We start from the raw sequence: 12,382 nt of genomic DNA, 5'->3' as shown, positions 1-12,382 counted from the left end.
AGGTAATTATTAAGTGTCTGAGGCCGGATTTGAACTCAGGTACTCCTGACTCCAGGGCCAGTGCTCTATCCACTGTGCCACCTAGCCACCCCAAATAAAATCTTTCTTAAAAAAAAATACAATTTGAGATCTGATACTGCTAGGCCACCTTCTTTCAAGGTCCTTCATGGTCCCCCCCCCCGCACTGATTCCCTTGATATTCTTGATCTTTTGTTCTTTCAAGTGAATTCTATTATTTTTTTCTAGCTCTATAAAATAATTTTCTGATAGTCTAATCAGTATGGCACTCAATAAGTAGATTAAATTAAGTTATTATTGTACTTTTATTATACTGTTTTGACCTACCCACGAGTAAATTACTATCTTTTCAATTGTTTAGATTTGATATTATTTGTGTGAAAAGTATTTTGTAACTATGTTCACATAGTTCCTTGGTTTGTTTTACAGGTGGGCAGACTCCCAAGTATTTTATACTATATACAGTCCTTTTAAATGGAGTTTCTGTACTTCATGTTGCTGGATAATATACAGAAATGTTGATGGCTTCTAGATTTATTGTTTTATTCTGCAACTTTGCTAAAATTGTTAAATATTTCAACTAGTTTTTGATTCTCTAAGATTCCCTAACCATTACATAATACATACCTAATGACTGTTCAACAAATGAGTTTAATATACAAATACTATCCTATATAATAAAAGACAGGTCCATTTCTATGTTTTAATACCCATTACATTTTATCTATCTATCTATCTATCTATCTATCTATCTAGTTAGTTTTTGCAAGGCAATGGGGTTAAGTGGTTTGCCCAAAGCCACACTGCTAGGTAATTTTTAAGTGTCTGAGGCCGGATTTGAACTCAGGTACTCCTGACTCCAGGACCGGTGCTCTATCTACTGTGCTACCTAGCTGCCTCATACCTATTATATTTTAAACATTCAATTTAATCTTGACATTGGTTTTCATTAAAATTTATATAGCTGTATTTTTATTTTGAATACCTTATCAATGTATACCGGATAATCTCTTGAAACCATATTCTGGCATTTTTCTCGATTACCAATTATCTTTCTGAATTCAAATAGCCTATTATGAAAAAAAAGAGAAATGAGTTCAGTTTTTCATCCATTTTAAAAATAATCACATTGAAATTAATTACTATTTTTTTAACTTTTCAAAAAAAATCCAGTTTATGGTTCTATAAGTATTATTAATTTTTAATTGCTAAGTGCTTTTTAATAACCATAATTTAAACTTTTGCACTAAGATTTAGGAAAGAAATAAGAAACCTTTTGATTTGAAGAATAACCATAACTAATAATATGTTACTTGAAAATGTGTGACATTGGTCAGGTCACAAACCTTTGTTTGCCTCAATCTCTTCAACTGTAAAATAGAATAATAAACAGCACTTCCCCTCCTAGTATTGCAGTGAGCATAGAATGAAATAACGCCTGCTTTTGTAAACCTAAAACTGATAAGTGACAATTATAAAAATGACTAATTGTCACCTGAGCATCCATAAGTGAAAGTGATCATCCCCACATATCACAGCTTTTAACACACTTAGTAGATGATCCTACAAAGAGTTGTTCTGGACAGAAATATCATCTCTGTAATCAATTTGAAGGTCAAAGGTTAACTAAATTAATTATTTAATTGGACTATAACTGGCAAAGTGACATTGGCAATTCTAGTTTGAAAATGCAAGGCAAAATTCTCACCTTTTCAGATCTTCAGGCCTTCCCCATCCTCTGATGAAAAGCTTGGTGAGGAGGAGCCGTCGGTAAAAAACATCTAGCTTGCTCACACCCATTGGGATGTCTAAGAAGCAAATACATACAGCACTGTGAGTTGATTCTACTAATTCCATTCTTGAACATGTGATCTTTCTAGCAGCAGTATAAATTTTGAAGTTTTAATTATATTCTATCACTGAACTTTTTTTTTTTAATTTTTGCAAGGCAATGGAGTTAAAGTGACTTGCCCAGTCACACTGTTGGGTAATTAAGTGTCTAAGGCCGAATTTGAACTTACATCCTCCTGACTACAGGGCTGATGCTCCATCCATCGCACCACCTAACTGCCCCTATCACTGAATTTTCAATCCACAAACATTTTCTGGCAGGTGGTGGGGGAAATTCACTTTTTCTGTTTATTCTATTCAGTTAAGGAGAATTTAAATATACAAAAAAAAAAGGAATTTAAACTTCTATTTTTCACTAGGTAGCTTACTTAATGAGTGTTCCAGGTGGAAGAGTGGATACTGGTTCTGGAGTTAGAAGATCTGAGTTCAAGCCCAGACTCAGATATTAATTTGCTATGTGACTCTAGACAAGTCAGCTAACTATGCTCATCTCAATATATAAAAGATGATAAGAGCATCTCCCTTAGAAGGCTGGGGTGGGATGAAATGATATGACTTTGTAAATCTAAAAGTCCTATAGAAATGTTAGCTTTTTTGTTATTCTTTTGGTTTTTCCTTTCAATGTAACAAGAATTTAACTAGTATGTCTAAGACACTAAGCAAAAAAAGATGGAAAAATGACACAGTCCTCCCTGTCAATCAATCAGTGAAGATTTATTAAGCATCTTCTATGTGTTAAGTTCTAGGGATACGAAAAGAAGTCAAAGACCATCCTTTCCCTCCAGATACAATCCAATGAGGGAGATACCTTGCAAACAGATACTGACAAAGAAAGCTTAGAAGCAAGATCAAGAGGAAGTAATGACCAGAGGGAAGAAACCTGAATGAAGAGGGCCTGGGGAGTCTTTTTATCTGGGACTTGAAGGATGTCAAGGAAGTCAGTAGGCAGAGTCAAAGAGAATGCCTGGAGCCCAGGGATGGAGAATTCCATTCACAGCACAGCCAGGAGAATAGGGTCATTGGAGCAAGGAGGATGTGCCAAGGAGGAATGGACAAGAAGACTGAAAGGGCTTTGAATTATGTCTCATCCTGGAGGCAATAAAGAGTCACAAAAGTATGAGTAGCGGGGTGTCAGAAGTTAAGCAAAGTGAGAGGAGATAAAATGGAAATCCCTACTATATGTATCCCACCTTTTGGGATAAGGATATGGTCATTTTTTTTCATGAGAGAAAAGACATGCAGAAGTCTGTAGGCCTTAGGAAATGAACCAATAGATGAGATTATTATTATTATTATTTTTTTTTGGCAAGGCAATGGGGTTAAGTGGCTTACCCAAGGCCACAGCTAGGTAATTATTAAGTGTCTGAGGCCAGATCTGAAATTCAGGTACTCCTGACTCCAGGGCCAGTGCTCTACCCATTGCGCCACCTAGCGCCCCTAAATGAACCAACAGAAGGAAAGGTTGAAAATAAGTAAAAAAGAATGAGGATCACAGTGGGGGTAAAGCCATTTCATCATGTGAGACAAGAGTGATGGAGGAAAAAGTGATATTAGATTTTTTTTTAAGTAGAGTTGATCTTTCTTTCTTTCTTTTTTTTAAGGATTTTTTTGCCAGGTAAATGGGGTTAAGTGGCTTGCCCAAGGCCACACACCTAGGTCATCATGAAGTGTCTGAGACCGGATTTGAACCCAGGTACTCCTGACTCCAAGGCCAGTGCTTTATCCACTACGCCACCTAGCTGCCCCCAAGTAGAGTTAATCTTAAATAAAATTATTTCTGCCAGTGCAAAAGTACAGTATTATCATTTTTTTTTTTACTGACAACTATATGGCTTTGATAGGGAATAAGAAAAGGGAGGAAGAAGGTACCTGAATAATAATAATAATGATGATGATAATAACAATAATAATAATAATAATAATAATAATAATAATGATTGGCATTTATAGAGAGCAGGGACAAACCATCACCTGTTTTTGTATGGTTTGAGAGCTAAGAACAGATATTCCATTTTAAAATAAAGTTTTATTGTACAAAAAGAGAAGCAGGCCATACTTGGCCTTGGTCTCTACCACCTGCATGTTAGGTAAGTGTAGCTATTATCTACATTTTATAAATGAAGAACGTGAGACCCAGAGACTTCCAAAGACTTCTTCATAGTCACAGGAGTTGGACTGAAAACCAGGTCTTTCTAGACTCCATAACTATGTTTATATAAGTGATAAAGATGGAAAGAAAGGACAGTCCATACTCCATTCCCTTAAGCAGAGTTAAAGCTGGGAGAAAACGCTGTTCAGTCTGGGGATGGATGTTATCTACTCTCACCACTTGACTGCTCAGGGAAGTGGGAAGGATGATAGAAGGAGATGGCAGCCACTTATCACCATGGATAACTCAGAAACAGCATCTACTCTATAAATTGTTAGAGTACTAAGAACTTCGAAATTAGGAGGATCTAACTGAGCCTCACTTTATAGAACTTCAGCGAAGCTAAGGGACTTGTCCAAGATCATATGACTCACCAGGAGTAGAATCTCAGATTTCCTAACCTCTAGGCTAATCTTTACTCTGTAATGTGACACCCTGATTCCTTCCCCCCCCCCACACAACTTTCCCCTCATGATTCCCAGATCCAGCCTTAGTTTCTCAGCTGAGCTGCAGTCTCACACCACCAAATATCCTCTCTACATCTCAAAGCAGGTGTCTTGTAGCTAGTTCAAGTTCCACATATTGAAAGCAAAACTGCTTCTTTCCTCTAAATCCTGCCCTGCTCCCAACTTTCCTGTTCTTATGGAGCAGGCTTCTTCCTAGCCCCTCAAGCCCATCACCTCGCATCATCTTTACCTGCTCACTCTCACCTACTCTCATCTTCAGTTGGTTCTGACCTCTATAATATTTCAATCAATGAGCATTTATTAAAGGTCCAATCTGTGCCGGTGTGGCTGGCCACCAGGCAGTGTGCTAAGGGTCAAAAGAAAGGCAAAAGGCAGAATGGGAGGGACAGTAGACTAGATCCAAGACCTGCAGGAAGAATTAGTAAAGGCACCGATCTTTAGAGATTGGGAAGGAGTGCCTGCAGAAAAGAAGGTGGAACTGGAGCTGATACAGGAAGGCAGTCCATGGGAGATGAGGAGAGAGGGGATGGCTGGAGAGAACCTGGTGAGGGGTCAGCTGGGGTGTCTCAACCCAGACTCAGATACTAATTTGCTGTGTGACTCTAGCCAAGTAAGAGCATCTCCCTCCAAAGGCTGGGGTGGGATGAAATGAGGGAGTTTGTAAATCTAAAAGTGCTACAGAAATGTTAGCTTTTTTTTGTTATTCTTTTGTTTTTTTTCCCCCATGTAACAAGCATTTAAGTAACTAGTATGTCTAAGAAACTAAGGATATACTCCCCCTCATTCAGGCCTACGTCCTCACCTGGTCTTTGTTTCCTGCCTCATCTCTTTTCATATCTTCTATTATGCTACCAAAATACTTTCTTAAATTTTCCCAACTCTGATCCTGTACCCCAGTATTAAATAATTCCTTCCATTTCTCCCTGTCCTTCCCTCTCTTCCCCTAACCTCTCTCTCACACATTCACTGATCAAGTGACCAGACTTTCAGGGTTAAATCTACAGTTCTTTAGCATTTAAAACTTTTCACAACTGATCCCTTTCTATCTTTGCAGACTCCTTAGTTACTTATATGTTGTTTCCCCTATTAGAATATGAACTCCTTGATCAATCTTCTTTACTTAATTTTTTAAGAGACACTTTGCTGCAATTCTTTTTCAAGTACGTGAAAGGTGGATATTTATAATTTGGAGTTGATTATGCTTTAAGGTTTTTGGAAAGAAAGTGTACTGTGATGTTCTTGCATTAAAGCTTTACAAAGATTTAAACTAATTATTTTTGTAGTTACTTCTACCAAATAGCCTTTTCTTTTCAATAACATTCCTTAATATTTTTATAGCCAAGTACATTTTCTTTTCTTGCTGATGAACTGGAATTGCATAATATTTTAAGTGGATGAGTTGGAAATTATGCACTTTTAAAAGCATTCACTTTGTTTACCAGAAGTCTTGGTGGTTTTTGGATTTGTTGGAATTAAAATTGAAGACTGAAGCCAAAAGAAAAAAAAAAGAATATGAACTCCGGGGGGGGGGCTAGGTGGCACAGTGGATAGAGCACCGACCCTGGAGTCAGGAGTACCTGAGTTCAAATCCAGCCTCAGACACTTAATAATAGCTGTGTGGCCTTGGGCAAGTCACTTAACCCCATTGCCTTGAAAAGAAAAAAACAAACCTAAAAAAAAAAACTAGAATATGAACTCCTTGAGAACAAGGGCTTAAAAATTGCCAACTATTTGGTACAGACCTCTTGTGCATAATAAATGCTAGTTGAATTACTGTCAAAGAAACAAAGATTGTGACTTGTTGAAATTTAAAATCTAGTTAAGGCAAGCCTCATAAATTTAATGTTACTTTGTATTTGTGTTTTTTTAGAGCCAAATATATTTCTTATTATTTAAATGAAAACAGACACCTGAATAAACCCAACTCAATAGGTCTTTCTCTAAGAGAAAAAAAAGTCCAAAGGAAAAAGAATCCCAGAAAATAACTATCTGCCATAATCTTAACAAAATACAACTTAGAATTCAGGCTTGAAATGAAATATAAGATTACTTCTATGATTCCTTTACATATCATTCTAGGATTCAATTACTGTTCTTAGATATACATCTTGCACTTTTTGGTCTTCTAGATCACACAGTAATTCTCACTGATTTGTCATACCCCCCCCACCCCCCACCCCAGGGTATCGCAATCAGTTTTCATAAATTCAGTTCACACTGAAATGGCAGAAAATGTTAGGAACTATCAGAGATCAGACATAAGACAACGAAGTTTGATACCTGTTTTTCCCAATTTGCATCCAGAAAGTCACACCAGCAACAGAACCTGCAGAGGCACAGAGTCCTGAGGAAGCAAAGCAAAAAGACATTGCAAGATTAGGAGAAAGGGAGGAAAGACAGGAAAACAGGTCTGGAGGCCAAATTCTTTTATTGCAAACAAATATACAAAGTGCCTGATACTGTGTCTTCAGAAGAAGTTTGTTTAGAAAGAATGGCAGTATACTTAAGGGGATAGGGGAACCTTGAAAGATCATCTCAGATCTAACTACTAGATTTTTTAAAATTAATCTTTCTTTTTTATTCTTTTTTTTAGGGTTTTATTTTTTTGCAAGGCAAATGGGGTTAAGTGGCTTGCCCAAAGCCACACAGATAGGTAATTATTAAGTGTCTGAGACCGGATTTGAACCCAGGTACTTCTGACTCCAGGGCCAGTGCTTTTCTTTTTTATTCTTATGAAAATACATTATTGAAAGAGGCAGTTCAATGGTGAAGCAAACAGAATTTTAGATTTGAAGTCAAGAAGACTCAAGTTCAAAACTATCCTTGGACACTAACTACTATGTGGCCCTGGGCAAGTTATTTTGCCTGTTTGCCATAGTTTTCTCATTTCTCATGGTAATAGCATCCACCTCCTAGGATTGCTGAAAGGATCAAATTAGGACATCATCTGCTCTTTGAAAAGTACTATGGGGGCAGCTAGGAGTACCTGAATTCAAATTTAATATTTCAAATTTAATAATTACCTAGCTGTGTGGCTTTGGGCAAGCCACTTAACCTCATTTGCCTTGCAAAAACCTAAAAAAAAAGTGCTATGCAAGTTCTATTCTTAGATTTAAAAATGCTAGGCAGTTGATAATTCTTTTTAAAAATGTGTCTGAGAACACAATTCTTTCACTTTATTTTTTCCGTTTTTATAATTTTATTATTTATTATTCCAACATTAACTTTTGGGTAAGATTCTGAACTCTACATTTTCCTCCCTCCCCTTGACAGCAAGTAATCTGATATAGTTATGCAATATATAACCATATTTTTATGATGTGAAAGTCAATTCTTTCCCTTTAAAAGAAAATAATATTTTATTTTTACATAAATTTCATTTCTCAATATGTCCTTTACCTAGTACCTCCATCCAGGGCCAGTGCTCTATTCACCCTGCCACTTAGCTGTCCCCTTCAACACTAGGGAGGGTGATCCAAAATGAGAATGTTCTGGATGTATCCAGGACGTGAGGGATTGTGGGAAAGAATCAAGTGTTTTGTTTCTGCAAGTTTGAAAGGATATTGCCAGAATCTCACAGATGTGAGGATAAAACATTACAAAAGTCAGGATGGCTGATCTTTGTGGAAAACCCAAAAGATGCCAACCTGTTTACAGGAATGAGAGTTAGGCAAAAGGAATCTCTAGTAACTAGTCAGGGTTTGACTGAGGATCTGTGATATCGTCCATTGAACCTGTTCAAGAAGGTTTACTGTTCCCCTCCCCTGTGCTCATTAGTATTAATGGGGGGGGGTAATATGGAGGTGACTGTAGCAATTAGATAGTGACCCCAGCCAAAGATTGGTATGAAGGGAGGAAACAAGCTTTTCAAACTGCATGAGACCAGCTTTGCCATGATTTGAGGCCCCTCTTCCCTTGAGAAAGGTGGTCCATTTATTGAGATTATCTTAATAAAAGTCACTTTAATCACTCTAGACTAAGAATTTATAAGCCATTGATAACAAGGATCCAAAATACTTTATAATAATCTCCAGCATTACTGGACAGTATAATCATTTTTCTGAGCAATATAATGAATCACTTTCCCTCCAGGCACAGTTTCTATTAGAAAGCACTCAGAGTCCTTCTCTCCTTGACCCCTATCAGACCTCTTTGTGGTTCTCCTGTACAAGGCTAGGGGTCACAGATTTAAGGAGGGCACTGATAGGTAGAAAGTATCTAAAGAAGGGCCAGCAGCCTGGTGGACTCCTGAGTCCATGTCAAATGAGACCCTAAAGATCTCATCATGTTCAGCCTGGAGAAAAGAGGGCTCAGGCAGGAGAAGCACTCAGGACACCAGTCTTAAGAGCTGTCAGGTTGGAGGAGGGAGGAGAGGAGAGCTGATGGGGGGGGGGAGGCAGAGCCAAGAGCAGTCTGCAGAGGTAAACTGAGGCTTGATGTGAAGGATCACTTCCAATGATTAGAACTGCCCCAAAGAGGAATGGGGCTGCCTTAAAAGAGGCCCCCAGTCAGGAAGCAAGAAGAGGCCTCCCTATGGGATATGGTAGATGTGACTTCTCTCACACAGTGTCTGAACTGGTCAATGGCTCAAGTCCCTTCCAACCCTCATATTCTGTAAATCTTCCTATTCCATCCTATAACCAAATGACTCTGAGAATTGTGGACCTTCTTTAGGACAAACATTATATCTTTGGAGGATAAAGGAGAAATGAGGAACTACTTGATAAATTCATGAATGAGCCACAGAAATTCTGTCCATCCACCTTCAAAGTAGAAATTAGGTGATTAAAGCAACTTTGAGAATGCAGTTATAAATAAACAAATAATTTACCTAGAAAGTGTTTCCTGAAATTCAAGTTTTCAAATCAGGCTTTGATCACTAATTTATTGGACAACTTGCAACTCCATATGTTCACTTGTTAAATTCTCTTAGATCAATGGTGTAAACCCCAAAATTCCAGTTGGCTGTACACTGACTTAAAAAAACTACACATATTTAACACTGCTTATAATTTATTACATCATTATCATTAAATATTTTCCAATTACATTTTAATCTAGTTCCAGTGGCATTAGGAGTGTAATGGGTTCCATGCATAGGTGTTTCTGACACCTTGGTCTCAGAAGAAATCAATGGCACATAAATAAACAGAAGTCTTAACTGTCTCACACCTCCCACTTCCTAATTCTTCACAATCTGGTTTCTTCTAATCCCATGTTCTTGTTTTAAAAAAAACCCAAACCTTTATTTTTCACCAATTGCATGTTTTAAGTTTCAAATTCTATCTTCCTTCCCTCCCCTCTTCCTGAAATGGTAAGAAATCCAATATAGTCTATACATGTGCATGCAAGTACAACATTTCCATGTTTCAGGTCTTATTTGCTAAATCCTAAGGTCTTTCCTCTATTCTCTTTTTCTCAAATTCTAAACAGTTTCTCTGATCCCTATTCATTACTGATTCTTCCCAAAAACTTTTTGTTTTCACTTCCTACTTGGCTGTCATCACTCAAGCCCTGTCTCCCAAGTGTGAGTGACCTCTCCAGTTTCTGTTCTGTACATTTGTACCTTTTTCTTACTTCCTATAACCAGTAATACTTCACTACTATAATTTGTGTGACAGATTCCCAATTGTGCCTTCCTTTCCTTCCCTATAACAAGTGCTGCTATACAGATTTTTGGGCTCTTTGGGCTAAATACTATACCAAGTACTGCTTATCATTGAAGGACATGTAGAATCTGGGAAAAAAGCAGGAGAGTGCAAGACTCTTCTTGAACAACTATAACCAGGGGAAGAATTTGTCACTAAACAAATAGAGAACTACTCTTAAGAGGGGCATTTCAGGTACATAAAATTGAAGTGCTTTTATTAAAACAACATCAATGAAACAATAGAGAAGTGTTTAATCAGGGAAAATGTTTAAAGCAATTTCTCTAATAAAGATCGAGTACACATGCGTATGTAAATATATATACCCAATCTATAATTGACAAAAATATATGCAAGAACCATTTCCCAAAAATGACCAGAAAGTTTTCCCAAAAGATCCAAATTACAACCATGTGAAATAAGCTCCAAACTGATAAGAAAAAAAGAAAAAAAATACAACTTAAAACTGAGGTTTTACTTCACAGTCATCAGACTGGTAAAGTTAAAAGGCTAAATTTTACATGGGTTATGGTAAGATAGGCATATGCTGGGAGAGCTAGGGACCAGTCCTACCATTCTATAATTATTATTATTATATTACATATTATATTACAATCTACGATTATTAAAAAAATAAAGTCAATGCCTTGTATATGCCCTACAACCATCTTGTTACCTGATACAACTACTCCGTGATAATATCTAGGGCAGCCAAAACCTGGAAGGAAACTAAGTAGTCATTGATTGCAGAGTGGCTGAATAAATCATGGTGTATGAATACAACAGAATATTGCTGTACAAGAAGAAACGAATTTGAAGAATTCAGAGAAGAGAAGTCTGCAACAAGTATCAACTGCCACAATCACAATAAAGGGAAACAATCCAAAAGACTTCTGAAACCTTTGGTCTGGTAGTGATGGACATCCTTCACTGAAGCCTTTCTTTCAATTAGTCCTCTCCTATCCGATACAAGGCTATGATCATCAGGAAATTCCTTTAATACAACAGGGCTCTGCCAATAAGAGCTACAATACAAGGTCAAGTGTCCAGCTTAATGTCAATACCACAGAGAAAGTTTAGCTCCATTAAAAAAGGAAAAGTGCTCTGCTGCCAAGAAATGAGTGCTTTCCTCGAATTGCATTTCATGAAGCTGAGCTGTGTTACTAAAGTGAGGCAAGTGTCTGGAGATCAAGTAGAAAGATCACTGCTCTCTAGACTTTGAACTATCACCACCTTTGATTTTATTGCTTTGCACTCAAAGCTTTCATTTGTATTTTTATTTATTCTCAAAAGTAATGACTTAAACTATTTTAAATCTGCAGGGTATAAGAGTCACGCGTAACCTTATTTTTAAGCGTCTGGCTTCGTGTCTGTTCAGTTCCTTTGGCAGAGTCAAGACTTTGGGGGCTGGAGTCCTGGGTCCTGGCCCGGGCCAGGTGGCCACTGAAGCTCTGGGCGCTGAGAGCGCTGTGTAAACCACAAAGCCTTGCTGAAGTCTGACCAAGAGTCGTGACCCCCCCAAAACAGACTGTGAGACGCCTTTTTGGGAGAGGGGCAGGCCCTCTTCCCATCAGCCGCTCCTGGAGCCCCGGGGGCACGCACCGCGGCGGCTTGTCCCCGGGGGGCCGCCCCGGCCGGGCCAGGGACGCCCCCCTCCGCCCCCCGTCCTCCCTCAAGGACCGTCTCTCGGGCACGGGCGCCCCCGGGGGCCGGCACGGGGTCGAGCGGCTCGCAGCTAAGGAAACTGAGGCACACGGGAGGAGGGGGCCGCGCCGGGGGCGGGGGGCCAAGGCCCGGGCTCGGGGGCCCGGCGGCTGGGGGGGCCCGTGCAGCCACGAGTCCCGTGTCCCGGCGCCCGGCGCTCTGGGGGCCCTCGGGAGGCCGCGGGGCGAGGCCCGGGGCCGGGCGGGCGACTTACCCAAGGTCACCGCGCGGGGCCGGGGCCTGGGCCGGGGCCGGGGCCGGGGCCGGGCGGCCTCTGTCTCCCGCACGCGCGGGCCCGCACGTAGCCGCTCCTCCCGGCCGCGGGCGCGCGCTCGGCTCCTCCCTCCCCCAACCGCCCCCTCGCGCCGCTCCCCGGGCCGCGGTCCCGGGGCCCAGAAGGCCGGGGCGGGCGGGGGAGGGGCGAGCGTGCGCTCGGGCCCGGGCCCTCCTCCATCCCGCGTCGGGCGGGCTGCCGGGGCGGGGTCACGGGGCGGGGTGGGGGAGGGGAGGCCCGGGCGCTCCGGCCCCGCCTTCCCGCGCAGGCG

General features: G+C 40.2%; 1 protein-coding gene across 1 annotated transcript in view; it reads right to left on the bottom strand.

The window, feature by feature from the left end:
- The window catches only part of LOC141517412 (protein ABHD18-like), a 49,701-nt gene extending 37,607 nt beyond the window's left edge, over positions 1 to 12,094 (bottom strand). Inside the window, 4 exon segments of the mRNA XM_074228384.1 lie at positions 1,004 to 1,088; positions 1,727 to 1,826; positions 6,766 to 6,829; positions 12,052 to 12,094. Of these exon segments, the coding sequence (XP_074084485.1) occupies positions 1,004 to 1,088; positions 1,727 to 1,818 (177 nt within the window). The 5' untranslated portion in view covers positions 1,819 to 1,826; positions 6,766 to 6,829; positions 12,052 to 12,094.
- Between the last annotated feature and the right edge of the window lie 288 nt (positions 12,095 to 12,382).

The sequence above is a fragment of the Macrotis lagotis genome, chromosome 3 (assembly GCF_037893015.1).
Source record: "Macrotis lagotis isolate mMagLag1 chromosome 3, bilby.v1.9.chrom.fasta, whole genome shotgun sequence".
NCBI classification, from domain to species: Eukaryota; Metazoa; Chordata; class Mammalia; order Peramelemorphia; family Peramelidae; genus Macrotis; species Macrotis lagotis.
Note: the sequence above shows the minus strand (reverse complement) of the source record. Positions and strands in the feature narration are given on the sequence as shown.